Source organism: Strongylocentrotus purpuratus, unplaced genomic scaffold (genome assembly GCF_000002235.5).
Source record: "Strongylocentrotus purpuratus isolate Spur 01 unplaced genomic scaffold, Spur_5.0 spur5_scaffold_14, whole genome shotgun sequence".
Taxonomy (NCBI): domain Eukaryota; kingdom Metazoa; phylum Echinodermata; class Echinoidea; order Camarodonta; family Strongylocentrotidae; genus Strongylocentrotus; species Strongylocentrotus purpuratus.
This window is the reverse complement of record NW_022145599.1, coordinates 19195961-19222084: the sequence shown is the minus strand read 5'-3', so window position 1 is coordinate 19222084 and position 26124 is coordinate 19195961. Positions and strand designations below refer to the sequence as shown.

General features: G+C 37.3%; 1 protein-coding gene across 1 annotated transcript in view; it reads right to left on the bottom strand.

The window, feature by feature from the left end:
* Window positions 1-6437: 6437 nt before the first annotated feature.
* Window positions 6438-26124, bottom strand: part of LOC579783 (protein CLEC16A) — a 104667-nt gene continuing 84980 nt past the window's right edge. The window contains exon 23 of the mRNA XM_030984386.1: window positions 6438-6727. Coding sequence (XP_030840246.1) covers window positions 6673-6727 — 55 coding nt within the window. The 3' untranslated portion in view covers window positions 6438-6672. The remainder of the gene's footprint in view (window positions 6728-26124) is intronic.

Genomic DNA, 26124 nt, shown 5'->3' with positions numbered 1-26124 from the left:
GCAAAACAAACACCTTGTAAAAACGGAGGAAAATGGGGGAAAATATGAAAGTCTAAAGTTGACTGGCAAAAGAGAGTTTATTCCTAATCCACTCTCTAAGAAAGTGTGTTAGAATGGGTCTGGAATATCCAGACTAAACTCAATTCTTCTATTTTTTTTCTCATAAAGAGAAAATTGAGCCAAATATACAGCGCTTTTATTAATACTATTACAAAACTACACTAAATGTACCTTCAGTTCATTTTACTAGTATAACACTTAATAAAAAAATATTTTAGAAAATTGTTGGCAATAAAAGCAAACATGTACATGTAACTCTGATGGTAACATTATGCCTAATGTCAACAACATTTCCAACTATTGACATCATTAGACACAAATAGCATAATAAAATGAATAGCTGCCAAAAAGTGAGAATTGAAATCGTGTTTTTAATTGTATACATTCTATGGAAGTGATGATTGATCATGAAGTCGTGAAAATCCATCAGTATGGGAGTGATGAAAAGGGTGAAAGTGAGGCAGTAGACAGCTAGAAACTGTGCAAAGACTTTGCTTAGGGTGACATGTGCTGAAAAAAATTGTTATATCTTGTATGTTAGTCAAAAGATGTCAGTTGTTAGAACGAACCAAAATTAGAACAATTCAGTGATTGATGTATGTGCAAAGCTGACTGCGTATGTACATGTACGGTTAAAAGAAACATCTACACAAGCACCGATAATATGTAGTGCATGCAATTTCAGTTCATAATGACAATTAACAAACATTTTTTCCTCTAACGTGAAAGATAACATGCTTTTCAGAATACAAGATTTTTCTTGAGAAGGTCTACAGGAGTGGATGAAAACTTGACTACTGGTAATAACTTATAAGGTTGGCTTAAAAAAACAACTATCTGTCATGAATGCCCCAAACATACTTTTCTGAATGGTTTCCATTCATTTTTCTTGTAGACAACATTAAAACGACTAATCATTAAGCCTATATTTTACAGCTTCCAAAACCCTATCATATGGGAATACTCCCATCGGCCATTAAAACATCAATCTTCATTTCTGAGATGAAATACTATCTTATGTGGGTCGTTACTTTGAACTCTAGGATTCCTCCTAAAACCAACCATCTCGGGATCAATCTAAAGGACCTCGATCTTGCTCCTTCAATTCTTTTATCACCCATTCTCTTCTTTCACATTCTGAAACTGTGTTTACACAGGACTGTTGTAGTTTTAAACCAAAGGTTTTTGAAACCTCAAATACTGTTTTCACACTGGCAAAATTTTGCTTAACCCCGTACTAAAGGTGGGGTTAAAAGGGGGGGGGGGGGTCTCAGCCTCACCTATAGTCCGGGGTTAAGCCTATTCCACTTTCACAGGGCTAACCCCGCAATTGTGGTGCTAATTAACTCCTGCTAACCCCGCAATTGCGGTGCCAAGCAAATGAATGAGAACAGAAACAAAAAAAATAGTCCGGTACTACGCAATGGAGCGTATCGCAGCTTGCCAGATGCAAAGTAAGGAGCCCACTGTCCAATCATAACATTCACGATATCCGGGGCTAACGAATTGCAGTGAGAACAGCGTGAATTTTCTTATTCCAGAAAAGGCGATAGTACGGGACTAAAAACAGCATGTGTGAAAAGCCCCCCCCCCCAAATAGTCTGGGGTTAAGGATAGAACAGGGCTAAGCAAAGTACGGGGTTAATCAAAACCAGTGTGAAAAGAGTATAGGTGTTATGCAGTGGTATGTTAATTTACTATGTATGACAGGTTTTTTCTTCCTTTTCCCTTTTATTATTATTATTATCAGAGTGTAATGTAAATAAATATGTTATGCCATTATGTTAGCCTTTGAGAATGTTGATATCTTACTAAAGTTTGAATAATAATACATATAAACAAAAGAGGTGAAGAATATATATCGCTAGGGCATGATGGAATTTTTCCATTTCCCATTACATTTGGGTCAGTAAATACTTCCAGGAACTCGCAGGCCCGCCACTGGCTAAGCAAGGCAAACCCTGTCGTTGAGAGCGAGGAACGTAGTCTACGAGATTCAGGCATTCAAGATGAGTATGCAGGGTAGCATTATAAGAGATATCACCAGAGAATACATGTCTCTCTGGTATCATGGTGCACTTCTTTCGTTTCTAGTTTCACACTCAACCAGATGCGAGCTAGAAGGCCGTTCACTAATATGATTCAAGGGTTAACATCCTGAATCTAACTGAAGATTAGTCTATTTATTCTGGTAAACAAACAATTTACCAAGATATTCATCTGGTAGACATTCAAAACCATGCTTCAATAAAGGGAGCGGCAGGAGTACAAAGAAACCCAACACTCAGCAAATAATCACAAAATATTTAGAACATTCATCAACATAATTCTCCGGATAATTAATTTTACGTCGGGTTTGGAAGGAAAAAAAAGAGATAAAAATATCTCAAGGACAGAACATATTCATAAGAGATGACAATCAGACCAGAAAAAAGAGGTTAGCAGTGAATATGAGGGATATCAGAGTCTAATGATTACAATTGAATAACATATTCAGTTAAACATCAGTTGCCGAAAAATTACAACGCTATGCGAGGACATTTATAAGTACCTTCCTCCATGATTTACAATGGTTTTTATTGCCGTCTGATTGCTTCAGGTGTGAACCTATCACAGAAGTACCATCAAAGCAACAGCTATTAATGGGGCACCATTTATCACGCAGCTTTTGATTCGGAGCAGGCAAGGAAACATATACAGAATTGAAAGGGTGTCAGATAAGGTGGGGAGGGGGGGGGGGGGGACTAAGGGAATATCCACATAGGGGCACCAATAATTACCTGCAATGACAATGTATATTGACCGTAAATCGGTAGAGGTTTTACCAACGTATTACCAAAAGCATGCAAAGAGCATAACAAATGATGATTTCTTCTTTTCTTTGAGAGGATGTTATTTTTGTTAAAATGTAACATGCAGTCCTCTACAAAAACCTGCACCTCTAATCCTATGAAATTCAATAAATGGAACAATTTGAACAAAGCAAGTCCAAAACATTTTTTCTAAATAAAAGCAAATAGATATTTGTGTGGTAGAAAAAGCTGTTTTATCCAGCATGAGGAGAAAGTGAAGAAATCTTTTAAAGAGAACGTTATTTCAAAAGTTTGAAATATGAAATTTAAAAATATGTCATGCCGACAAAAACAGTTACAGGTAAATGAAAAAGTATTGCAATGTAAGAACTTTAACCGATATGAAAATCATTCTTAACCAACAAATAACTTCTTTTTAGAAGAGAAAAGCAGACTTTAAAGTAAATTCAACATCCAAACCCTTTCTTAATTATAGTACTTTTTAATGAAAGAGATTAGGTAAGATGATGAATATGCAAGCTTAATGTGAATAGATCATAAAGAATGAAGTTGAATGATGTTTGAGTTGCATCCATTCCCGGGCCATGTTCTCCATTTACATGCATGCATAACAACCAGTCAAGATAGTCCAAAGACTCTAAACATAAAGCTATTGGTTCAGTGAAAAAATACATGGGGGCTCGGGTCGAAATAGCCCCCGAAATGCCCAAAAGAGCCCTTGAAAATCAGAAAAGAGCCCCCATAAATTTGCATAGAGTTCAATGCAAAACAAATTTCAGAATGTTATATTCATGCAGGCGAGCTTGAAAAGTAGCCCCCGAAAAATAAATATTAATTTTTTCCCTGTAATGGTTCTGATTAAGTGTTAAAGCAGAAGTCCATCCTGATATTAATTTGGTTTTAATAAAAGCAGAAAAATTAGAGAAATAAATTAGTAAAATTTTGAGCAATATCCGATTAAAAATAGGAAAGTTATACATTTTTGAAGTCGTCATCAGTGAAACACAAATTGGCAACACTGGACTTCCCCTTAAACTAGATGCAGACTTGATCAAGGCAACAATTGTGAAATTATGTATCCGACTACAACCACACACAGCTCATTTTGATATAAAATTCTCCCCCCAAAAAAAGAGGAAGAACTATTCTAATTCAATCTTTGAGAAGTTGATCAACTTAAAATACATTTCACAGTATACCATGCACATGCAAGGCACGCAACCAATATCAGCGTTCTTCCTCATGTCTGCTTTTATCATTTTAATATTTGGTCTTGAATTCTTGAATTACATCTTCTATACCTGATGAAATATACCCATCAAAAATGTTTGGAAACTCAAGTTTGATCGATTGTCTCTCTTGTCATGGCATAATCATAGCTTTGTTTAAAACCTTTAGAAAGTGTGTTTATTCCTCTATAACACGACACAATGTCTGGTACGATTTTGCTGCCATGGAAAGAGCAGTACATCAGAATAAGGCAAGTGATCAAACTTGAGTTTTCAACTTTTTTGGTGGGGTTTACATCAACAGTAGTGGATTTTCCCTAGATTCTCAAAGATGGATGGATTTATCTTTTAATATAATTGGAAACAGCTTTCAATATTATTAATGTAATAGTATGGTCAGCATTTATAATCCCTAATGTGCATGGGGATATGATTTTATTTGGCAATTTGCTTGGTGAGTTGATATTTTGGATCACAAAATGATTTCTAAACTCGTAATTAATTACGAATATGATTGCGTCTTTAATTTGACTTTGAAGTCCTATCACTGACTTCACATCACAGTTATCATAATATATGACATCGGGAGAGACATTACATTTAGGTCAGTAATGACATAGAAGGAATGCTGAACAAAGGAACATGCATCCAAGATGCCTTGCTTTCAGGCCAAATGAGTTTTCCATCCCTTCTAACAGAAAATAAAGTGAATACAGAGTCTAGAAAATGTAGACTATAATAGTCAGACTATCAGCCTTTTCACACACAGCTAAAATTCATCGTATCTAGAGATGATTAGAATCACTCAACAGTTTTAAACATGTTTATAGACAAAATTTCCCAGTGTGAACATCGTTTATACGATGTTGGGATAGATACGAAGTCGCGATCCATACGCCCCTAAAAGCAGGCTGCAGATACGAAGTTCGTATCTAGAGAGCTTGACATTTTGTGTGTGAAAGGAAATTTGTGTTTAAACGTGTTTAAACTGGATGGAGCGTGCGCTTTGATTGATATGACATGACCTTCAATGCGCAATGGCACTACTGTGCATTTCACGAGCAGTAGTTAATCACGAAACTATTAACGATCGCAACGAAATTTCTGTGTGTGAAAGACTCGTGATTAGTTTAAACACGTTCGAAACACGTTTAAACTAGTCATGTTTATAGAATTTTAGCTGTGTGTGAAAAGGCTGTATTTCTCTTCTAAAATGGTACAGGTCCCTGGTATGAGCAATTAGTGATGTTAAAAAAAAATTGTTTTGAAATTGGGATCAGAAATTTCATTATGTTTGCTTGAATGAACACTAATCAAGAGATCCTAATCACTATTTGAACCCACTTATTAAGGTACGTGTTTGTCAATTTTCTTTCTCATTCTTTTAATTTTTGATAACCACGGTTATTTGCCTATATTGTCTAATTACCCTTGAGTCTATAGATTCAATGATATCCATTAGGAAACAAAACCTACTCTCCCAGAAAATGAAAACCCATTAATATCCAATATAGGATTTCTGTGAAACCAGACAATTTTGCACACACAAATTGTTTTTCTAATTAAGCATGCGAGTGTTCTAGAGTCATTACAATCTCATGCCCCGAAATAACTTAATCACAACCGACTCAACCCTGAATTTGTGCAATTAGCGAAATTAGTTTCTTTCCAAGAAACCTCCCTCTCCCTATTACAAATTGCAAGTTTAATGTGAAAGTTTCCAGGTTTACAGATTACATGAAAGAGGTAATAGGTGTTTGGACACGGTTTTTCAGTGATGATACCGGAGTCACACGATCAAAATCCGACCAATCATGACTTTACATTATCCCAAATGGACCTGTTTACTAACATATTCAAATTTTATGCATATTTGTTAAACAAAGGTTGTTCTTGACAGCCTGAAAGCTTATCCGAGGCTTGCCCGACATAGCAACATGTACTATATGCACAAACTGGATTCCAAGTACTGTTGTTCATTCATTAATAACAGGTTAAAAGAATACCCCGTCACCATAGGTCCCAGGAAAGAAACATTCATAAATTTGAATACGTTAGTAAACCTGTCTGTTAGTATTAGCCAAGAATTGATCGGTTTGGATTTAGTCTGGAGTCAGTAGGCCTGTCATCATCAGCTCGAGTTTGCCAAATAACCCGCTATTTTCAAACTCAAGATATTATCCCAAAGCTCGAGATTGCGTCATCACCAGACAGATACGCTCATAACAAACTAGCTCGGACGGGCGCAAATTAGCCCGCTGTTTACCAAATAGAGGGACATTTTGGAAACAAGACCAATATTCCTCTGGATATTTTCCTGACCAAATATCCCACTAATTGCGACTGTGGGCTGATGAAGACGCAAATTAACTGGCTTATTTGCAATCGGGATAGCTAAAATAGCGGGTTATTTGGCAAACTCGAGCTGATGAAGACAGGCCTGGTTTGAGGGTGCGGATGAGGTGGTAGGATGGTTACGATGATGACATTAATGGTGAGGTACGATGGGTTAACAAGAAGACTGAGGTGGTGGTGAGTTTGATAACTATATGTAGCACAAAGTCATCTACTTACTTTTTACCAAGCTGTCTATATGTTTCATACACCTGGCCTAAAAATGTGTGTCTGTGGAATAAGAACACATGGCAAGCACTCCAAATGAAAAGGTTCCCGAAACTAAGACAAGCAACACATTTCACAAAAATGCAAATATAAAAAGATGATTAAAAAGAAAACACAAATTTACGTTTTTTCCTGCAGCATATCTGTTCTATGCTGCACATGCAATAAAACATAATATTTTTAACACACACATTTTCTATAAAATTGATAACATAAAGCTAGATTTCAACTGCATAGCTATTGAGATAAACATGTATACTTTAAGTTTATGGCAAGGTTAATGCCTATATAATCAGTAACAGTGCAATGCAATATTTCATGTGTCATTAATGTTGGCTTGATATCTGTACATATCCATAAAAACATGAACGGACATACTATTCAGGTAGTTTGCAGCAATTAAAAACAAAACTTCTTTAAGCTCATTTTCTTAAAGATATGTCAAGCCCCCCTATCCTCCCTCATCACATCTGATTTATTTATAACATATCTGTTTTGTTCTCCTCAAGAGAGAGAGAAAGAAAGAGTGGAAGAAGTAAAGAAGAGTTACATACAGAGGCGGAAAAGGGGAGAGAGAGAGAGAGAGAGAGAGAGTGAAAGAGAGAGGGGGGGGGTGAAGAAAAGAATAGATAAAGAAAACAAATTGGGTCATGGTTCTACACGAAAGAAAACATTTGAAAGTCACAAGGGAGTGTCATTTAGTGAAAGACCTGCAATGACGTGAAATAGACACAACATATCAAATCAATACATGCATTTATAGGCCTTCAAGTTTCTCCAAAACTAATATGGCAGGCAATTTTACAAATCAGGCACAGATAGAATACTGAAGAAATTGATTTCACACCACTCAAAGTGGAATCTGTTTTCCTTGAATTCATCAAATCTGGACCTTGAGTCTCCAGAGAGTACATATCACTTATGATATAGCAACCATATGGCAATCCTAGTTTTTGCTTTTGTTTCTCTATGCACTCCCCCCAATCAATATTTGGGAATTACTTTGGAGACGGTTCTGGAAAATTGATTTCGCCTTAACTTTGGGCAATCAATTTAGCATTCCTGAACCATCGACAATCTATAGAGGGAGTGGAAGGCTATGAACATTCCCAGAACTGTGATTTGCAATAAACTTTTCTGCCTCAAAACTTCTTCTATTTATTTTCAGCTTGTATGCCCCAAGGGCATGATATACATACAATATGATACAAAAGACAGAATAAAGTATTTCTTCACTCCTGTCGCCTGCAATAGAATAGTTGACAAAATGTCAATATTTACCTCGGCGCAACAGAACTCAGTTTTGAACCCCATCTCCAAGTTCTGAGACGCAAGCAAGCAAAAAGTACAAAAAAGGGGTATTTACTTTGATTTTATTTTTTTTTGGATCCAGTTGTTAAGTCCAATTAAACTTTATGAAATTGCTTTACATCCTACCCTATCCGATCAAAAGTAATATTTATTTATTAAAAAGGAAATAGTTTATCAAATTTCCCCCCATAAATTTGCTAAACATATAATATCCGCCTATTAAATACGTCATCGCACTGGAGAGTTAAAAAAAAAAAGAATATCAGCTCTGCAGAAATGTAAAGAAAACCTTGAAAAAAACAATCATTTTCTCCCAGAACATTTAAAAAAGGAGAGTGAGAGAAAACATACAAAAAAACAATCAGTGGGATATTGCCTTGAATAAATACTTTCTACGAATCCATCAAACTGAAATTGCATCTATTTGCAATCTTTTGGCACAGCAACAAGCAATGGAAATTGAAATAGCTACAATCTATCAGCCATTTCCTGGAAACTCCCAGGCCTTCCATATAAAGTCATCTTCTCCATCCCTATAAAGTAGTTGAAGATGATGATGACGTACTATCAGACTGATGCAGGAGTTCTAGATTTCTTTCAAGTACACAAGTTGAAATAAGCTGAAGCCTTTTTTTCAATTACTTAATGAAAGATTGGCTCAGATATACGACGACAACGTTATGAAAGATATCTGAATAATTCATAACGAGAAGAAGAAGGAGGTGTATATTTGCATAATGCTTTTATTCTCAAGGTTTCATGTAGTAGTCTTCTGGGTAAAGCAAGTGGTGAACTGCAGAACAGCAGAATGATATGTTGGAGAATAAATAATGTAAATAAATCACACAATTACAGGTTAAACAGGAAGAAAAGAGAGAGAGAGAGAGGAAGAGAGAGAGAGAGAGAGAGAGAGAGAGATCTAGTGAGAGACAGATAAGAAGGGGTGAGGGAGACGGAAAGTTAAAGAGAAAGTAAAAAGAGTGTGGGAAAGAGTGTGGGAGAGAGTAAGTAAAAAGAGTGTGGGAGAGAGTAAGTAAAAAGAGTGTGGGAGAGAGAAAGTAAAAAGAGTGTGGGAGAGAGTAAATAAAAAGAGTGTGGGAGAGAGTAAGTAAAAAGAGTGTGGGAAAGAGTGTGGGAGAGAGTAAGTAAAAAGAGTGTGGGAAAGAGTAAGTAAAAAGAGTGTGGGAGAGAGAAAGTAAAAAGAGTGTGGGAGAGAGAGAGAGAGAGAGAGAGAGATGGAGATGAGGGATATAGAAAGGGGGATGCATGCATTCCTGACATATATGCAAACACAGTTGATCACAATTAAGAAAAGGAGAAGAGAAAGAAGCTCTACTTTTAAACTGAAAGAGGAAGAATTAAGTGAGAAGAATATTTAAAATCTTTACTGCATAAAAAACATCTTTCTTTATTACAATAATATTACAAAAGAGCATTTTTAATGACTTAAAAATCATCCATTTAAGAATAAGCACTTTAAATAAAGGAACTAGTAATTAGGTTTCTTGAAAAGAAATTTCTCCTACATTTCATACTAATGTGATAAAGTACATGTGTAGTCACGGTGACTTGTAGAGAATGTGTTAGGGTGCGTTTAAGCTCAATTTTGAAGGCAGAAAGAGCGATTTGAAACACTCATCATAAACGCTCATCGTAATCGCAATTCCAAGGTGTACTGTTTATGCTCACTTCTCTGGCTCCAATTCTCACTGGGTGGCCTTAATTGGCCTTGCAGCTGGATTCGCAAACCTGCACTGCGCATGCTTCGTAGACCCACTAGAGGTCAGTGCGTTGACCCCATTTAAACGCGTTTACAAATGATTGTGCATTTATGCTTCCCCAGAATCGCCTATTTTGCAGAATCGCCGATCGTAAACGCACCTTTTTGTGAGTTTACAATCGGTGATCGTGATCGCCGTTTTTCGGTGATTCTACAAAAGTGAGAAAGGACGCAACCGTGTTTTGAACTAAACGCGTAACAGATGCCCGATTCTGGGCAGAAAAAGTTGAGCATAAACATACCCTAAGATATAAGATCCAGACACCATTGCCAACGAGTGACCAATAAGTGCTAAAAGACTTTACAGCGACACAAAGTCATCAGCTTCAAAGTTTCTTGACCCTTAACAACCAATCTGATTTTTTCATATGAACACCTTCCTCCCTTTTTCTTCTTCTTGTCTTTTTTCATTTCGAGGAGCTCCTTGGTTTATTCTTCTCCATATCCTACAATCCTAGCACTTTAGCAGGGCAGCTGCAGGAGTTGAAGTTTGTTCCATTACTTTGCGAGATTTTCCAAGAATTCATCTTTTAGGAATAAACTCGCATCTTTGACTTTCATCATACTCTCCAAATAAGAGCGCTCCTCCATCATTTGCCCCAAATCAGCTGCAATTGTGCATCTCCAATCCCGTGCCTCGGATTTCCAGGAACTTTCCCCGCGACGGCTGCACATGCAGCGCTTGATTCATCTCCATTTTCTCTCTGCATCCCTCGTGCAAATCTCGCAAATCAAACATGGAGGATTTCGAGAGCGACGATATTGAAATCGATGCCGCTCCATGTAAATGGATGGTCTTGCTCTAAGCTCTTACGATGTAATGCGAATGACTCGAAGCTGATATCTCCGCAAGATTTCCAGGAAATTGTAGCGAGACGTGTCTCTTGATTTTGGTAATGGGAGGAAGGAGAGAGCCTGATTTGGAGTAATCTGTGCTCAAACTGCGGCAGGATTCCTTGTCACGAGGGCTCAGCTCAGAGAGCAAGATTAGGCCAAGAGGGGGCTTGAAGGATTCATATGTGGCTAGCTTGGGGGAGATGCGAGAAGATTCTTCTATCTACGAAGGTTTAACAGGATACTTCGGATAAACGGAATCACAAATGTAAAGAGAGATTGAAGCTTCTGTAAAAAATTCTGAGAAATGCTATGATATAGGTTATACATGGCCTTAAATAACGATAAAGAAAGAAAACAAATCTAACTGAGGGGAGAAGAATTCTATAGAGTTTTCTGGAAAACAGAAATACATATTAACTAATAAAATGTATCACTTTTCTAAACAACAGCCAAAGAGTGCTTGCATAATCTTTAGACCTCTTCCCGAATTTTCTTTGGATACTTTTCCTAAACTTTCCTAAACTTTCTAAACAAAACAGAAGAACGACATGCAAAATTTTTCATGCGAACAAAAACACTATAAGTTGCTGAATAGTTCATTGGTCTGATTACAAGTATTTCTGTTTCATATTGGAAGGGTGTTTCTTTGCCTTTTCATATTGAATGCTCGAATGTGGTGACAGAAACATCCTCGTGATCTTCAGCCACATTGTCTGTTCAAAGCCAGAATGGCAATAAAACATATATAACATATACAGAGTACACCCTTCTGACTCTCAGCAACACTATATTTTATTTATTTATTTATTCGGTTTAAAAACATCAACACGTAAAGTTCAGGAACTCATAATGGTTGATTTACAATGAAATTGAATAGTGTAAACAAAATTGAACCAAAAAATATACACTTAAGAAGAACATATTGTTTCACACACATGAAAATATGGTTACAATACAATATACAACGGCTGGTTAGATGTGGCTAGACCAAGGCGAGATATGACGAGGAAATCGAAAAGAAGAGAAATGACTAAAGAGAGAGAGAGAGAGAAGAAGAAGTGGTGAGAGAGAAAGAGAGGGACAAGAAAGGGGAGGGTAGAAAGAAAAAGAGAAAGAGAGGGAAAAAGAGAGAGGATATTGTGCTCACTAGATGAAAATGTAGAGTTATTTGCTTCTACATCTTTGAAAGGAGGAATTAAGTGGAAGAGATTAGGAAGCTGAAAGCATACACACAAGTCAGTAGGTATCTGACTAGCAAAAAAAAACTGTTTGTGTAACGATGGACCTACTGGTATAACCCAGGACACATAAACACCCAAAATGTAAGTACGGGCCCCAAGATTTCAACATTTTGAACGTAGAGCTCAGTTCACGTATATATACAGACTCCAAAAAATCAATCCAGACCCCCTTTCAAAAAAAGTTAGTGTACACGGCCGGGGCCGCTGCATTGTATAACAGAGAATAGATAGGGAAAAAACTTTTCTAAAATTAGAAAAATATTCCCATTTCTCACGCTCCATTAAAATCCAATATTTACTTCTTTTTTTTGGGGGGGGGGGGGGTAGGGGAATCACAGTGCAAGCTGCCTGACAGAATTTTCAACTTATTAAAGCATTTTCTTTTCTAATACAGCACAAAAGACGGCTTTATTGGAAATCCAGGTGAGCCCTCTATTGTTCACCGAGCCCGCCCTCACATCGAGCATGAAAAGAGATTCTAATCCGAATCCTAGATATACTATTTGTACATCGCTTTATTGATACTCCAGCAATAAAGGAACAGAGATATTACGACAAAGGCATTCGGAGAAAAGGAAGAGAATAATGGGGTGACCCAAGGACTTGACCTGATTAAATAATGGCCCCATACCGGGCGGGGAAGGTAAAAAACATACAGATCATTAAAAATGGCTTTTACAAATCAATGTGCGGATAGTTATACAGATTAGATAGCCACGTAGCGTGATAACTTGTAATAAAGTACTGAAATATAGTACAAATTAAGTTCTTCTCACAACCTGGGGTAATCCAGACAATTTTTAATCAATATCATAGCAACATGGTACATGGAGAAGGGTTTCCAGGTTGTCTTTTGCATAATGATTAACAAATAAAGAGATCACTGCTATTAAATTAGAAATGTTATCCTGATAAAACTTGAACTTTGTTGGTTTACAGCTGTGTATTTTCCAAAGAGATAACAATCTTGCAGCCAACCTCGATAGCAAAGTATTGTACAGAGTATCCTTGTGATTCAATATCAGAAATAAGAGGAGTATACTTTCTTCATGTTCGTCCAGTTTTCTGTATGTTTGTTTCAAAGGTGACTGTTAATTCTAGAATCGATAATGCCAAAACAGATAATGCCAGGAATCAGATTCGTCTGAGTACATTCAACTGGCACTGTAGATATACCTAGCTTTATCAATGGTTTTAAATTCAGTTCAGATGTTATCTGCACAGCATGATTTATTGTATCAAATATTACTGATTATGATCAGAGAGAAATCAAGAAATGAATCGTGTGTGAAACTATCCAATCTTGTATTGTTTGCTTCTGGGCGTATATGTAGCTCATTCTCTCAAATGTATACCGGTATTATGCATGAGAGAAGTGTTATTATTACTACTATTATTATCAAGTATTTGGCATCACCTGTGCCCGGGAGGCGAAAAGCGAACTGAATCACTGTAACCCTTGGGTCTCACCGCACACGGTGCACCGTGTGAAACATTTCACATGAATTGAACATTATCAAAGATGTTTTTCACATAAATGATCAGTTTAATGCGCCAATACCAAAATACAATGAAGGAATGTGGAGATCTGGATGAATACACAAGGTAGAAATACAAAAAAGAAAAGTGTGAACTTTTGACATGAATTGATCAGATACACGTTTTTATTGCAATTAAATCGATCAGTTTTATGCAGAAATAGCAATTTAAAAGGAGAAATATGGAGATCTAAATAAATTTGCAAGGGAGAATAAGGGAGTACAGAGAACAAAAGGGAAATAGGAGAGTAAAAAATCAAAGGAAGGAGGGAAGAGAGAGAGAGAGAGAGAGAGAGAGAGAGAGAGAGAGAGAGAGAGAGAGAGAGAGAGAGAGAGAGAGAGAGAGAGAGAGAGAGAGAGGGAGAGAGAGAGAGAGAGAGAGATGTTGTTTTGGTTTATAGGCGTTTATCATTCAGAAGTGAATATTTACTACTATGTACACTATGTTGTACAAGCATGACCTGGCTCACAATGAACTTTAATTCACATTAATGAATCATGAATAGTCCATAAAAAGTATCAAAGTGTGACAAGATTGAAATATTTGACAAACAGGTGCAATAACCGTTGAAGTGATACAGAGATTAATTCTCAAAATATAGAAATGGAAAGACTCTAGGTAGATTAAATGTTTTTTTCTAAGATAACAATGTGCAAAGTATAGAAGGAAGAAGAAAAAGGGGGTGTGTGAAGAGAGAGATAGAGAGAGAGAGAGAGAGAGAGAGAGAGAGAGAGAGAGAGAGAGAGAGAGAGAAAGAGTAAAAAATACAGAAGACAGAGGGGAAGACACTATGAACATCACCGACAAAGAAAGCGGACAAAATATACAGTTCCTTAGGTAGACAAAGGAACATCCCTTCACTGCATATTCACCTTTTTACATAATAGCAGTGAAGGGATGTTCCTTTGTCTACCTGAGGAACTGTATATTTTGTCCGCTTTATTTGTCTGTCATGTTCATAGTGAGAGATAGCAACAAAGAAAGAAAGAAAGAGAGAGGGAGAGAGGAGATAGAGAGGGAGAAAGAAAGAAACAGAGAGGGGGAGAAAGAAAGAAACAGAAGGGGAAAAGGGGAGAGGGGAGAGGGGGAGAGGGAAAAGAGGGGAAAAGAGCAAACAAGAGAGAGAGGGAAAGAGAGAGAGAGAGGGAAAAGAGCAAGAGAGAGAGAGAGAGAGAGAGGGACAGACAGAGGCAGACATACAGAAACTGTGGTTTTAAGAGATAGAGAGTGAAAGACTTGTTTCAATTAATCAATGTTCATATTTCATTCCTAATCTCATACCTACTTTTAAACATCTGAGTTCAAATTTCATGTTATATTCTCAAACAGAGACTATATGGGCAATTTAATTATTTAATTGACAACTATTTCATGGAGCTCTCCTTTAGAATGCATTGAAATTAATTCATTGCAATTACCATTGGTTAGGAATAGCTGATTAATTAACTATTTAAATATTTAAAGTTTTTTTTTTAATACAATTTATTTGAAAGAAACAGATGTGTTACATTTCTGTATAGTATTTCTCTTATAACATATGTCCAAAAGAAGAATAGAGAATGAAATAATGAGGTAAAATAAAAATAACTTTCTACTAAGGTTGAATCTTATCTGTTATTTATAATCCATACCTTGCAATATTGCAGATATTATTCATGGCTGGGCTGATCTGTTTTTAATATGAGGAGAATTAGAATGAAAGGGAAAAGACCCAGACTGTTTTTTGAGAGCGTTATTTCCCATGTCAAGGATTTGAAATAGGTCAAGCATCCAATTCCTGGAAAAGCCAGGAGCTTCCATCTTAAGATTGATGGGATGGTAATCTTGAGAGACACTTTGATAATCATGGCTTTCCTTGAGTTGTAGGGGATGCCTTAATGGCCTCTAGACATTCTCTGACATTATGGCATCCTTTTAAAGGGTGGATGCCTTTGTGGTCTCTAAAGGCACTGATATTAATGGCATCCCTTAGGGTGGGAAGCCCTTTTTGCTTCCAGGCACATATATGATGTCAACATGGTGGAGATGGTGTGTGTAGGGGGGATGGGGGGGGGGGGGGGGGTGAGGTCATGATGCTCTTTTAGTCTCTACATACTGATATTGATGGCATCCCTTAAGGTGGTATAGCTTCCAGGCAGTAGCATTATGGTGTGGTGGTGTTCGTAGTGATGGTGGTGGTGGTGGTGTGTGTGTGTGTGTATTGGAGGGGGGGGGGGGGGAGGTTATGGTGCGCTCTTAGTCTCTAGACATGATATTATGGCATCCATTTGGAGTGACGTGCCAACACAATGTGTGTGAGAACATTTAGCCTCTAGACATTGCTTTGGGGTAGGATGCCTCCATAGCCTCTCAACAGAGATATTATGGAACCTAGGATTTACGGTGGGATGCCCTACAATAGATAGACACTGCTTTACGCCATCACTTAGGATAGGGATGCCCTTCAAGTCTCTAGGCACTGATATAATGGGCTTCCCTGAGGGGTGGGTTTCCCTAGACACTGTCTCCATTAAATTGGGATGGCCTCAGGGATAGAATACATTTGGGTGGGGATGCCCTCATGTCATCTAGACATTGATATCGTAGCCTCCTTTGGGGTGGGATGCCTTTGGTCTCTAGTTACCAATATCAAAGAATCCCTTCAAGGCATCGTTTAACAATGTTAAATCTGAGATGCACGGCCCTACGTGCTATCAGTGTCTATGATATGGTGTAATATTGAAGCCCTAAAAAAATTGCGCTTCAAAATGATCAAGAAGTGCCTCAAAAAAGTAAACATCTTTGAGTGACTGGTTTTACCATACTTGTTTTCCCCAATAGACTGTAGTGTTATGAAAACCGTTAGGAAAACGCAAAATTTGATTTCGATTTCCAATCATAAATATCTTGATAATCAGACAGGCGATCGGCTTGTAAAGTCATGGGGTTCCTGACTGACCTAAAGGTTTATAATTATCATTGCAGCATGAGCTAAATCCAGGATTTTGTTTCAGAATCTGAGACAAAGTTACCCAATCCCTTTTAGGGATGCCTTGATAGCCTTCAATACTGATATCTCTTTGGAACAACATACCGGTAAATTGTTTTGAAAGGTTCACAAAAACCAACACAGTGTCTGGAAACGCAGACTAGCATGATTACGAGTTCCCAGAAACCAACTCACCTGAGTTGAGTAGCAGCTTCAATATGGATGACATTATTGGCCTCGGGAGACAGACCATGAAAAAGATAGGAAATTTTTCCTGCCACAGAGCGACAGCGCATCAGTAACCCTTTCACACTGGCTTCCTAGTCTACTCCAATCCTGGGCATCACCAAACGTACGTCAGGTTGAAATTCAGTATCCTGAAGGTGCTTATATATATATATATATATATATATATATAATATATATATATATATATATATGCAATCAGGTGTTAGATGTTACGTGTTAGTTGTTAGGTGTTAGTTGTAGGGTGTTAAGTGCTATAGGTTAAGATTCTTTTTAAGTCACAAGGGACCAGCACCACATAAGACTTAATTGTTCTTTCTTGCTGGTTCCTCATTTGTATATATATATATATTTGTATTTTATGTTTATCTTTCGTTATGTTCTTTGTATGTTATTTACTTATCTGTAAATATCAATGTTATACTTATGTATGTTTTATATATGATGAATGGAATAAAATGAATTGAAATTGAATTGCTATTACATTAGATACCATTCAAGGAGGAATTCTCAAGCTGCATTATGGAAATAACCTATACAGAAAATAAAAGACTGGACCTGACAGATAGGTAAATTGCCATTTGGTCTATGACCAGTTCGTCTACTACCCAATTGGTCTATTTTCTATTGCAACGCCATATTCTTTTAACTTGTTATATTCATGTCATATTTGAAATGTGTGTTATGAAAGAAAGATAAATAAAACTTGAACTTGACTTGAACTTATTCCCGTCTACTATCCATATGGTCTTTCTTTATACACGCAATGGCCCAACGTATAAATTTACTCTTACTCATGTATTATACATTTGTTTCTATATTTTGTATATTGTTTGCATACCTTATGTTTTATATAATTATCCATATTTGTTGTATAACTGATTTGTTTGATTGCAGAAAATAAAGTCTTTGAAATGAGTTGAAAATAATCAATTTGTCTACGTATCATTGGGTCTAATGACCATTTAGACTAATAGTTATTTGGTCTATCACTTATTTGGTCTATCACTCATTTGGTCTATTTGCCAGTTTGTCTGATGCTCATTTCGTCTACTATCCATATGGTCTAATAATCATTTAATCATAAATAATAAGAGACCTAGTAACTTCAATAAAAGGGTCCATTTCAAATTTGCCTAGATTAAAGGTAAAGACCAGTTATGGTCATGCGATTGCATTGTGAAAGAAACGTTGTGGAATCGATGAGAAAAGGTTGATCATCTAGCATCTAGCATCTGCAAGGTTCTGGAATCATCAAAATGATAAGAAATTTGGGCCTTTCTTTGTAAAGTTACAAGCACTATACACAGATAGATGTATATGGGACTACCCTATATCTCTCACAGACCATGAGAGAAACAAATTTACCAAATATATGAATTAGTAGGCGGTTTCCCGGCAAATTTTTTATCATCATGTATTAGTCAAAAACATATTCTTTCACATGATTGGTAATGAGAGCTTCCATTTCATTTTTTGAAATTGGGGCGTTTCCAATACTGGTCTTTACCTTTAAACTCTTTCATTAAAAACAGGGAAAAGTCAATTAAAATAGAGTGTTAAAATCTCCCACCAATACTTACAGTGTATAAATAGTATGAAAAGTATGAAGAAAAAAAATTGCACTCCTTTTGCTCTATACAATGAACACTGAATCATAAACTGTAATTGCAATGCAGATAGGTAACTAACAGTATTGATTTCCTGGTTTTAAAAAAATAAATCAAAAAGTTTTGGAAGGATGACAGTTACAACAATCCCCCAATGAAATATGGGGTAAAACTACTTGTAAAAAAACACTTTGTACAATATCATATTGCATAGTCAAATAAAACTTAAGCATTGTTAATTCTTGCAAGAACCTGAAAAAGAATTACCGTAACATTGACACATCGTGTGAAAGTTGTCTAGTATGCAAACTTCACTCAACCGCAACTTCCCATCCGAAACCATGTTTCTTCATATCATGTTTTGTGGTTTTTATTTTCACAAAATTCACCTTTGAAGATTTCCTGGTTGGGTGCATGAGCCCTTTCCAGTAATGAGCAGTCACTCTGTGTATTTCATTCTATTGGATGCAATTTTAGTTTGATTTTGGTAGAATACATATTTTCCATCGACTTCAGCCAGACTTATCTGGCGTTTAGTTTTCAATGGGTCACTTTTTCTTTTAAAGGCATGCACATGTAGTAGTGCCCCCTATCTGACAGGCTTTACATGTATTTTTAAAAGGTGAATGACAACTGAATGACAACTGGCCGATGGTAACAACATTCAGCTGTCTTTTTGCTTGATTTCATTATTTCTTTCATTTCGCTATCTTGGACGGCACGAAGCTTCACGATTTCTAAGTATAAGCTATGAATCATGTACCACGACAGTTTCCCCTAGCTAGCCCCCTGGCTCCCCACATTCACTTTTCTACAAAGGGAATTTCCCTAAACATCTACACCGTTCTTCAAATCAATTCATCAATCTTTGATCGTTCGAGGTTTCTTCTGGTGACCAATTCCTTTTCAGCTGTTATCAATAATTGAAATCCTTTTTTCCAAAGAACCAGGCCAGTTTGCATGCCTGCCCCGGGGCCCTGTTACATGAAAGTTGTTAGCAATAACAAGTTACAATAACTGTTATAAGCTACTGAAATCGTGGCAGTTGATTGGCCGATAGCAAATTTGTCGTAGACATTTAGCATTTGTTATTGATAACAAGTTTTATAAAACAGGGCCAAGATTCACATAGAGGCAGCTGCAGCCAGTTTATCCTCAACAAATTTTATTGAACCAATAATGCTCTTGTGTCAGACAATTTCAGGTCCATACCTAAAGGAGAATGCATGTTGAAAAATGAAAGAAGCTCTAAACAAGTCTGGTTTGAATTGCTGAAATGATTTCCATGTTATTGAGGTATTTCCTGGTATATTAAAACACATTTATGACCCTGTGACCTTTGACCTTTAACTTCATCTACCAAAAATCAAATCAGTTCATGGTCATACATACTCCATCCAAGTTTGATTAAAATCTGTTCAATGGTTCTTGAGTAATCACAAAAAGCGGGACAGATCGACACTCTACCCCCACCCCCCAAAAAAAATAGGCATAAAAAGAGAAATGTGAAAATATGAAACAAAATTAATAGACCACGCATGGTGATGGGGATGATTTAAATCATTGATTTAGATTACGAACTGATTTATTTCATAAAATTGAATTAATTTTCTTACATCATCAGCCCAGGATTTGCTCAGAAAAATTGTGAAAGAAGTTCATTTAAAAGAACAATACCCCTCTGGAATCTTAAAAGAAGGAAATATTATGTGCCTTATAAAGATAACAACATTTATGCATCTCTGCCAAAAGAAGGTACAGTAATATAAAGATCAGTTTGATTCAGTATCCTAAATGTGTAAATGTATTTTCACATACAGATTTTTGAGTTATCGGTCCTTTTCATTCATTGTATACACAGTTCTGCTTTTATTGTGAACTGTATTGGTATATTTGCCGATTAAAATTACATACTACATGCAAGAATTACATTCTGTTCTAGACTCTCTTCCCCCCAATTAAAAATGAAAATACAAAAGAAAATTCAACCAGGCTAGGTCTATTCACACAAGTACAAAGATGTTGGGGGGGGGGGGGGGGAGAGGGGTCAGATAATATACAGTTAAAACATGAACTAATCTCAACATGTAATTGTGAATCTATCTATACACAGAAACAAGACGCCAGAACCTTTTAATTGCGAAAGTGGAAACCTCAAAAGGGAGCTTTTTCATCAAAGTTGCATAATACATGATTGCTGGAGTTCCTGGAATCGTGATCGAGTGAGAGGCAATTAATCTAGGGACTGACTGCATTATGAAGTGAGAAGTGGATTCTTAAATATCAGAGTTCAATTTGGATATTTTCACTGACTGTAGGCTTATATCATATGCACACCTCTATCAGCGTGTCCACACACAAAACAATTTATCGCGAAACTCTATAACGATACGTCGTATAAAGAATCATCGTATAAATTCCAGGATGTCCACACACAAGAAACGTCGTCACTAAAGAATCATCGTATAAAATGCCCCCTGTCCACACACAACATTTTCCGTGATTCTTTATAGAGTTTCGCGATAGTGATAAGAGGTCTGGTCTCATTTCGCTCGAGGTCACGTTAAGCCCCGCCCAGTTAGTTACACTAGTTACACTCCCCCAGGGGGTCCCCCTGTCCACACACAACATTTCCGTGATTAGGCGTGATTCTTTATTGAGTTTCAGTTCGAAACGATGCCCAAACCTGCGTTTCGTTAGACTAGTTTCGTTATACGACGTATCGTTAGTGAGCGTCCACACCTACAATTTTGGTCGTAAAACTATCGCGAAACGGTATCACTATCGCGAAACGGTATAGCTAATCATGATTAGTCACGGAAAATGTTGTGTGTGGACAGGGGGTATGTCTGCTATATAACCTTGATAAGTAGATGGTAGATTTGAATGTGCAAATGAGAATGCTGATGGAAAGAGAAGGGAAAGAGAAGGGAAAGAGGGAGAAGGGAGGAGAGAGAAAAAAAGCAGATAAATAAAGGATAGCTGTAGGTTAGGTGTATAAGATCAGTCTTAAAAAAAGGGTACTTTTTCTCTCAACCAAAATTTAGTCCAGAGCTGCAGAGCATATTGTTTAAATAACATAATTAAATTATACATATATACACAGGGAAAAAAAATAATATATATATTTTTTTCGGGAGCTTCTTTTCAAACTTGCCTGCATTGAACTCTATGCAAATTTACAGGGGCTCTTTTGTGATTTTCAGGGGCTCTTTTGGGCATTTCGGGGCTATTTCGCCCCGAGCCCCCGTGTATTTTTTCACTGATATACAATTAAAACTCAGTCACACTGTTTTCTAGTACAAAAGAAATGAGGATGGAAGCAATCCCTCCAAAAGAGAGAGAGAGAGAAAGAGAGAGACAGAGAGAGAAAGAGAGAGAGACAGAGAGAGAGACAGAGAGAAAAAGAGAGACAGAGAAAGGGAAAAAAAGGGTGAGGGAGGGAGAGAGAAAGAGAGTGACAGAAAGAGATGGAGAGAGAGAGAGAGAGAGAGAGAAAGACAGAGAGAGAGAGAGAGAGAAAGAGAAGGAGAGAGAAAGGGAGAGATAAAGGAGAGATGGAGAGATAGAGAAAGGGAGAGAAAGAGAGCGTGGTAATGAGGAAGGGGGAGAAAGATGAAAGGAGGGGGGGGGGGGGGGAGTATTAAACTTATTTTTTGTTACTGGGATAATAATCTTAGTACGTTATTGTTTTTATTTTTCCATCAAAGTTTTTTTTTCTCAATTTCCAGATCTGTTTGGATGCTATTTTTTTTTTTTTTTAAATAAAAAAGTAAAACTTCATTATCAGAATTGCTTCTGTTCAGGCCAGCTGCACAGTGGGGAAACCCTGGGAAGTGAAAAGAGCAGGGTAGTACCTTGCTCAAATTCTTGGAAGACAATTTTATTTAATAGGGGATATGATCCAACAGTCTGGCGCTTATCTGCTAAATCAATCTCTATTTTCCTCCTTGTCTGGTTTTGTTGAAAATTTACCCTGGCCATTTTTTAGCAAACTCATTTTATTACCTTTCCATAATAATATCCACAGACATGGCTTTAAACAAATTCTGTAACAGTGCAACAAGGATACCAGCAAATTGATAGAAAATGAGCGTTGTAAAAGAGGGCATCGTGAACTATTAAATAGGACAGGGCAGCTGTAATCTCCATGATGAAAAGAGAAACTTAATACAGTTGATAGGACATGAAAAGGATCAAAATACTTTGCTCGTAAAATGTGAAGAAATCCTTTACAAAAACGCCTCAATGAGGCATTAATGAGATGTTATGCGTATTAAAGAAAAGAATAGTGTTTAAGAGCTTTCCATACAATTTTAAACCAACTGAATGTACTATTTTCTCATCGAAAACTCCTTTACAGAAGGGAAGAGGAGCTCAAGGATTCCATCCCTGTCACAAGAAAACAAAGTTGAAAGGAAAAAGGACACCCCCTTGAATTATCAAGCATCAACGGTTTCTCATGTGTTTTTTCTATAGCGTGGATGGGATTCCAAAAAACCTTCAGGATTGCAGAATAGTTTTGGGCTATGTAAATGGGCCTATTTTCTCTGTATTTCCTTGCTCCATTTTACTACTATGACATTCCAAAATTTTCAAGGATAACAATTCACCAGTCATTTAGTCGCTAAAATCCTCGTTTATGGCACCGTTTTGTGGACATTTTTGTGCACCTTTTGATATAAGTTCATAGAAAAGGGCAACAAAGCAGTTCATTTTCATGCATTTTGGCAATTTGGTCCACCATGAACGACAGGAACACTTTGCACATGTCAAATTTCATGGTGTTTAACATTCTTTTACAAAAGGGATACAGAATTGTTTTTAATTAAGAAAAAAAATCAAAGGATAATCAAATATATGAGGTGTCTTATGCAAACAGTTTCATAACCATGTACAAACTTAGTAGAACTATAATGCAATTGATATAAAAATTTGAGGGAAAAAAAGAAAATTTAGATAAAAAATAGAGCATCTTAATACTTTGATATAACCTTGAAATACTATACAGGTAGAGAGAGGATAATCATCATATTTGAAACTCTAGACCACTTTTACTGGAACATCACCCAGTGTCATAACATTTAATGATGAAAGATAGGTAGAGAGAGGATAATCATCATATTTGAAACTCTAGACCACTTTTACTGGAACATCACCCAGTGTCATAACATTTAATGATGAAAGATAGGTAGAGAGAGGATAATCATCATATTTGAAACTCTAGACCACTTTTACTGGAACATCACCCAGTGTCATAACATTTAATGATGAAAGATAACTGCTCCCTGCCACTACTAGCACTCTTGTATGTCTTTGTTTACTGCCAATGTGTGGTTAAGAAACTTTAGTCAACTCCAAGTTGCAAACCAAGCCAGGGTACGTTTATGCTCAGTTTTGAAGGCAGAATGAGCGATTTGAAACGCTCATTGTAAACGCTCATCGTAATTGCAGTTCCACGGTGTACTGTTTATGCTCTTCTCTGGCAGAGCCAGAATCATGCCTGGAGGAGCTAGAGAAGTGCAGAGCAGAGTCTGCAGCAAACCTGCACTGCGCATGCTACGTTGACCCCATTTCATTACAAATGATTGTGCGTTTATGCTTCCCCAGAATCGCCGAATTTGCAGAATCGCTGATCGTAAATGCACCTTTTTGTGAGTTAACGATCGGCAATTATGATAGCCGTTTTTCGTTGATTCTACAAAAATGAGAAAGGACGCAACAGTGTTTTGAACTAAACGCGTAACAGATGCCTCATTCTGGCCAGAAAAAGTTGAGCATAACATACCCCAAGAGCAGTGCAGGCGCGTAGCCAGGGGGGGGGGGGGCGGTGGGAGCAGTTCCCCCCCCCCAAGGCTGGCCATAAAAAAGAGAGAGAGGGAGAGAAGAGAACAAAGTAAGAGGACGTAGGAAGAAAAAAGAGCAGACAAACATTTTTGAAAATTCAGACAAGGGTTAAAAGTCGAGAACATTACAGCAAATTGTCTTCTTTCTCTAATAATTGAATGAAACGTCAAAGCTTCTGCGCTTCGAGCGGGAGGGTGAAAACTGAATTCAAACAAGGAGTAAGAGTCGAGAACAGTACAACAAATTGTCTTCTTTCTCTAATAATTTAGTGAAACGTCAAAGCTTCTGTGCTTCGAGCGGAAAAACTGAAATCAGACAAGGGTTAAAGAAGCTGAGCGAAGGTTTCAAAAGGCTTTTAACCTTAATAATGTTGGTATCATTGCAAAGTTAATGTTACAATCTTTCTAATGGTTCATATTTAGTTTTCAAAAATTGTTACAGATTTGACTTATCTGCTTTTAAAAGTGGTGAAATTACTACCCGATTATTCCGCCCTTGATCGGCCCGCTATTGTGACATACGATTTGTGACGTAGGAGGTTGGGCACATGAGCGAGAGTGCGATCCTCAAGCTCTCACACAACTCTCGCCTGCATGCATTATACGTATATAAACGCCACTCGAACGCTAAATATCTGATCAAAATGTCCGAGCTCGAAGAAGAGGTTTTACTCGATTTAGAATTCGAAGTTAATGAGCACAGCTCCACAACAGTGGTACTGGTAGAGATAGTGATGATGATGATGATTGGGATGTAGGAGAGATGGAAGAAAGAGAACAATTCGGAGTAGACGGCGTCGATGCTGGTGCAGGTCAAGTGATAGCATATCAGCGCGAGCTGGTTGAGCTGCCAGCTGCCGCTCAGCTCCCCCGGCCCCGCTCAACTGGCGATCGATCTGTCATGACTGGGCGAGACATTTTCTAATTTTTCGGGATGTGTGGGGCTTTTTGGCAAATTTCACGGATAATAAAACAAAGATGATTAGATGTGAGATTATATTTGGCGAAAATCAATTACAAATATGCACCATTCAGAAATAGAACTGCAGCTGCAGGACATCATACAAAAAAGGACGCTCGCGATTCACTCATCATGGTCTCCCTATATAATCAACAGCTATCACTATCACGCCTAGGCATATGATGACCGAACAAATACAAAACATCTCAGCAAATTACACAGAATGGAAGGGTATTTGGACAAATCGAATTGCACGATTCACCCCTCGTATTATATTACATAAATTTGCTTAATATTATATGTAATTACATGATTTCTAGAGATTGTTATTCCACTTTCTGGTCAGGATATGAAGCATGCGAAGTCTGGATAATGTATACGTATAGCTATGCAAAATACCGCACGCGAGCTGTGCGAGAGGCGAGCTTGAGGCCTAGAATTGCGATCGTGCCCAACCAGGGACGTCATAATCGGCCTACTGCGCGAACAATGTTCAAGCCAGGAATTGAAGTTCTGAGAAGGTTCTTGGAAAAAGCTTCTTACCGCGTTTCATTTTTATTTACAAGACTTTAGAGCAGAATGTGTGTCTTCATGTATAATTTGCCCATTTTGAATGATTATGTGAAATTTCTTCGCCGAGCTACTTTAAGAGTTGAGAACGGTACACGAATCGTCTTCTTTCTCTAATAATTTAATGAAACGTCAAAGCTTCCGCGCCCTCCCTGCACCCACCCTCTAGGGAGCGCCCTTTTCACGCTCTGTAAGTGATTTGCACGCTTTGTGTGCTCACTACCGCCCCCCTAAAATAAATTCCTAGCTATGTGCGGAGCAGTGTTGGTCCTCAGTTATGTGCCGTGCAGACATAATCAACTTCAAGGTTACGCTAGCTTGTAGATAAAATGATTGCTCTCCTGGCTTATAGTTAACTTTGAATACACGTTCTTTCGGTCCTGTGAGAACCCTTGTCGTGGACAGTAAATCATATGTCATATGTCCTCTCATACCTGTTGGCCCAAATATGGAAGCCTAACTATTCCACTAAAGATCAACAGAATGCTTTT